At 67.3% G+C, this 4285-nt stretch overlaps 1 protein-coding gene across 1 annotated transcript; it reads right to left on the minus strand.

Annotated features, from left to right (window-relative positions):
* Window positions 1-2070: 2070 nt before the first annotated feature.
* LOC309850960 (testis-expressed protein 19.2-like) lies at window positions 2071-3690 on the minus strand. Its single transcript, XM_082705610.1, has one exon. The coding sequence runs from the start codon at window positions 3672-3674 to the stop codon at window positions 2592-2594; it is 1083 nt and encodes a 360-aa protein (XP_082561736.1). The 5' UTR covers window positions 3675-3690; the 3' UTR covers window positions 2071-2591.
* Window positions 3691-4285: the final 595 nt, after the last annotated feature.

Below are 4285 nucleotides of genomic sequence, written 5' to 3' on the forward strand. Positions count from 1 at the left end.
CTCCTTCTCTCCCAACCCTGCTCGGGCCCTCCATCCCCTGCCCGCCTCCACCGCGTGGCGTACCCCAGGCACCCCCGAGAAAGGGGGTGCACCCCCAGCCGACCCTACCCCACACGCCAAGACAGGCAGGACCCAGCAAGAACACGGGAGGAAGGCGCTTTGAAACCAGCACCCGGGCAGGCAGGAGCCCAGAACGGACATTTCCAGCCCCGCGGCCCCGGTCACTTAGCCCCGGTGTGGCGGCACTTGAGGGAAACAGGCCCAGTCTGCGGCACAGAGGACTCCAGAAAACACGATTGCGAGCCCAGGTGGGCCGTGTGGCTGTGGGGCCAGAAGTGATCTCCCCCGGGGCTGACATGCGTGAGGGTCGCCCTGCTGCCCGCAGACCCTGCCCTGGTCCCTGAGTGGGGAGCAGCGGTTCCCAAGGTGGGACCTCCCGGCTCCGGCCCCTCCCCAGCAGACACCACCCCAGCCGCCCCCGCCACGGCTGCGCACAGCTGTGTCAAGACCCTTCCCCGAGGAGGGGTTTTTGCTGCCTCCACGGCGCAGCTGTGTCCTCACCGTGGCCCCCAGCGGCCTGGAAACCCCTCTTTCCACGGTGTCAGGTTGTCTGCTACAAAGCGACGGCATGCACGTGCCATCCAGACCCCCTGGCCCTTTCAGGGGAAGGATTTTGGGCCCCAGGACGCCCCTTTCCTGCTCAGGGACCCTCTCTGGCACACACATCCCTGAGGCTGCTGGGAAAGTCATGGACTCTGGATTCAGGGGCACAACCTGGCCATGAGGGAAAAGAGGGGACGCTGGGCCTCTGCCGGGCTCTGGGGCTGCCCAGGGGAGACGGTAGGAACCACCTCACCTACACCCCACCCCGGAAGGGCTAGGGACAGTGCTGGCCACACGGGATGTCCGTGCCTTGGCTGTCCCCTTCCTGCCTGACCTGCAGCTGCTCCTCCCGCTCAACCCTGACACAGACACTACACTGTGAAAGAAAGCTTTTAACAAAATTTCTAACTACCCACGGAAAAAAGGCTATTAACGATACGAGCCAAACAGTGACAGCATTTTCTGAGACTTCGGTTACTGAAGTTCATTTCCCTCTAATCTGCATCTGTTTTCTGAATTGTGAGCAACAAATATGCGTTCTTTAGAAATAAACACTCTCGGAAGCCGCTTCTAGAAGGGCGGCCTGTAAGTGTGTTAGGACCCGGTGCTGAGAACAGCGTCCGGGGGCTCTCGTCCCAGACACCCAGCGGGACACTTCCACAATCCAGCGTCCTGGCCCTCTGAAGGACAGGGGCCACCAACAGGTCGCGGGGCTCAGTACGTGGGCAAAGCGTGTAAGACAAGGAAAGTGGGCTGGACGTGAGGGGAAGTTGCCTCCGCTCTCCTGGACGCGGTTTCCTCCTTCGGCACCTGACTCTCCTCAACCACTGCCTTCTCCACCCGCAGCCGCGGTTTGCTCGTCTGTCTCCCTCCCTGGAGAGAAGCCAAACCCCCGGAAGCTCCCCATCTGTTTTGAATGACATATCCTGATGCCTGGAACATGGCATGCTACACAGTAGGTGCTCAATACATGCTTAGTGACTGATGCTTTCCAACACCAGTCACAGAAGGGGGTGTGCAAAGTCGATGGCACAGTTTACCGACATCCTACACGGACGTGTGCCTATGGCGCGTGGGACACGTGGCGTGAGCTAACGTGAATGGGAGTGCTGTGGATGTTAGGTCCGAAGTCCCGTAAACCGTGCCTGGGATTTCAGCTGGGTAGTTCCTGGGTTGCTGGGGTGTCTGGCTGGGGCGGTGGGAGGGAGGACGCCCTGCCCGCCGCTGCTTCCCTCTCTTCCTGGGACACGTTCTCTACCCAGTCCTGATCCTTCCCAGGAGTCCTAGCAGGAGGCCCGACAGGTCACCCTCGGGCTTCCCGTCGTCACTAGCTCGGACGCCACGGCCTTCACCAGTGACCGGAGCAGCTGGTGTAGCCCGGACACTTCCAGGCAAGAGCAGGAGAAGACAAGGAAGACCGACGGGGGCTTTCTGAGAGAGAGCTCGGACGAGAGCCTGAAGCAAAACTCTTCGAACTTTATTTAGTTAAAAAACGACACAAAGAAACGGGTACTAAACGGCCCGACTGCACAGAAGGGCCCACATCCGCGGCCAGGCGTCTCCCGGGGCGGACCGGAGGCCCCACGGCGGCGGCCAGGGTCCCGGGGGGCCCCAGACACCATCCGGGCAAAGGCAGGGCCGCATCCCCGTCGCCCCCACGTCCGCGGGCTCCCGGGACACGGGCCCCACCGGAGACCTGCCTGCGTGTGGCCAGGGCAGGGCTGGCGCCCAGACACGTGTCCCGCAGCCACTCACCAGGCGTGTCCCGGGGCGCGTCACGCTCTTCTGACGGAGAAGAACTCCGGCCCCGGTCCCGCGCCCCTGGGTCCCTTCCACGGAGGCGGCGATGGGTCCCCTTTCTCAGTCCGCGGGCAGCTGCCCGCTCTCCCTCCCCAGGCACGAGCGCCCTGTCTCCCTCGCCCCCGCTCCCCGGGCTGTCGTGGGGAGGGGACAGCCAGGACCGGAGCGGCCGCTGGGGCCTCCGTCCCTCAGTCCCGCGGCCCTGGGCCGAAGGGCTGGAGCGGGGGCAGCTGCCCCAGGGCCGAGGCGGCGCCGGCAGCCGGGCCCTCCCCGGGCCCCACGGACGCCCCGGGCCCGGGGCCCCCGGCCTCAGCGGCTCCCGAACCGCGGCCCTGGGAGGCGGAGGACTGCGGCCTGGACGCCGAGGCCCCCTCCTCCGCCTCCCTCGTGGCCCAGGGCGAGTAGGAGAGGATGGTGAAGCCCATCTTGAGCAGGGCCGAGGCCGCGGGGACCAGCTCTTCGGTCTGGCCCGGAAACGAGGACTCCAGGACGCTCAGCTGCCACCGGTGCAGGTCCTGCTCCCGCGGCGCGTCCTGCAGCCGCACCACCCACACCTCGTCGGGCTCCAGCAGCACCCGCCAGCCCTGGCCCGGCGTCCTCCGCGTCCAGCCCGGCGTCATCTTGCGGAGGTAGATGGCGTCGTAGCAGCCCACCATGGAGATGACCTGCAGGTCCCTCAGCCAGGCCTCGGCCTCGGCGGGGTCCACGGCCCGGGTGGCGCCCAGCTCCAGCACCATGGGCTCCCCCGGGGGCAGGTCCACCTTGAGAAAGCCCTGCCACGGGGGAGGGAGGCTCGGCCAGTGCGAGCAGGTGGGGGGCCCCTCGAGTCTCCAGGGCAGGCTCTGCATCCAGTCCGCGTCCTCGGGCCCCAGGCCCAGGGGGGCCGCGTCCTGAGGCTCCAGCTCGGTGGGCACGAAGTGGTGGTCCGGGCCGGCCTCCTCGGACCCCGCAGGGGCTGGCGCCGGGGGCCCCGGCCCCCAGCCCGCCGCACCCCCCGGGCCGGCGTCGCCTTGGCCCTGCCCCCAGCCGAGCCCCGAGCCCGGGGACCCGCCCTGCTCCGAGCCCGCCGCCTCGTGCTCCGCCAGCTCGGGGTCCCAGTCTTCGTCCTCCCAGTCGTCCAGCTCCAGCAGGTCTCGGAGTTCCAGGAAGGCGGTCTTGAAGCACGCGAAGCAGACCCCCGGCTGCGCCCCGTGTTGCAGCTGATACAGCCAGGACGCGTGCAGGTAGGACATGCCCTCGGCCCCGTGCCGCGCGCTGACCGGGGGGCACATGGCCGTGCGGGGGGGGGGGGCGCCCGGGGGCGGGGAAAGGACGGGGATCCTCCTGCGGGTGTCTGGGCCGGGCCCGAAGCAACAGGGACCCGCAGAGGTCGGGGACGTCGGGCTTCCGGAAAATTCTGCAGCTTCCGCGACGGCGCTATTCTCTGGGAGGCTGCAAAGGACAAGCAACTGAGGTTGGGGGCCCCCCTGGCAGGCGGGGTGGGACGGTCACCGGTCGCGGTCGCCGGGAGGAGCCCGGGCAGGGGGGGCGACGGGTTGAGACCCGGCCCTTTCAGCCCTGCCCTGCGCGTAGCTGCTCCCAGGCCCGTGGGGCACGCGGCCCCCCCCGGCCCCCACTCCCGACACCCCGGCACCCAGGCGGCAGAACCTCCGAGAACCAGACGGATCCCGACCGAACCTGAGGGGAGTTGACGGGACCTGACAGGAGCTGAAGGAACCTGAGAGAACCGGAGGGAAACTGAGGGAAGCTGACAGGAGCTGAGGGATCCGGACACATCCTGACAGAACCTGACAGAAGCTGAGGGAAGCTGAGGGAACCTGACAGAAGCTGAGAGAACCTGACAGGAGCTGAGGGAAGCTGACAGGAGCTGAGGGATCCGGAC

Source organism: Mustela nivalis (assembly GCF_964662115.1).
Source record: "Mustela nivalis genome assembly, chromosome: 17".
NCBI lineage: Eukaryota > Metazoa > Chordata > Mammalia > Carnivora > Mustelidae > Mustela > Mustela nivalis.

Coding starts and splice junctions, on each gene's coding strand:
- LOC309850960 (XM_082705610.1), bottom strand. CDS start 3,674: ATGTGCCCCCCGGTCAGCGCGCGGCACGGGGCCGAGGGCATGTCCTAC.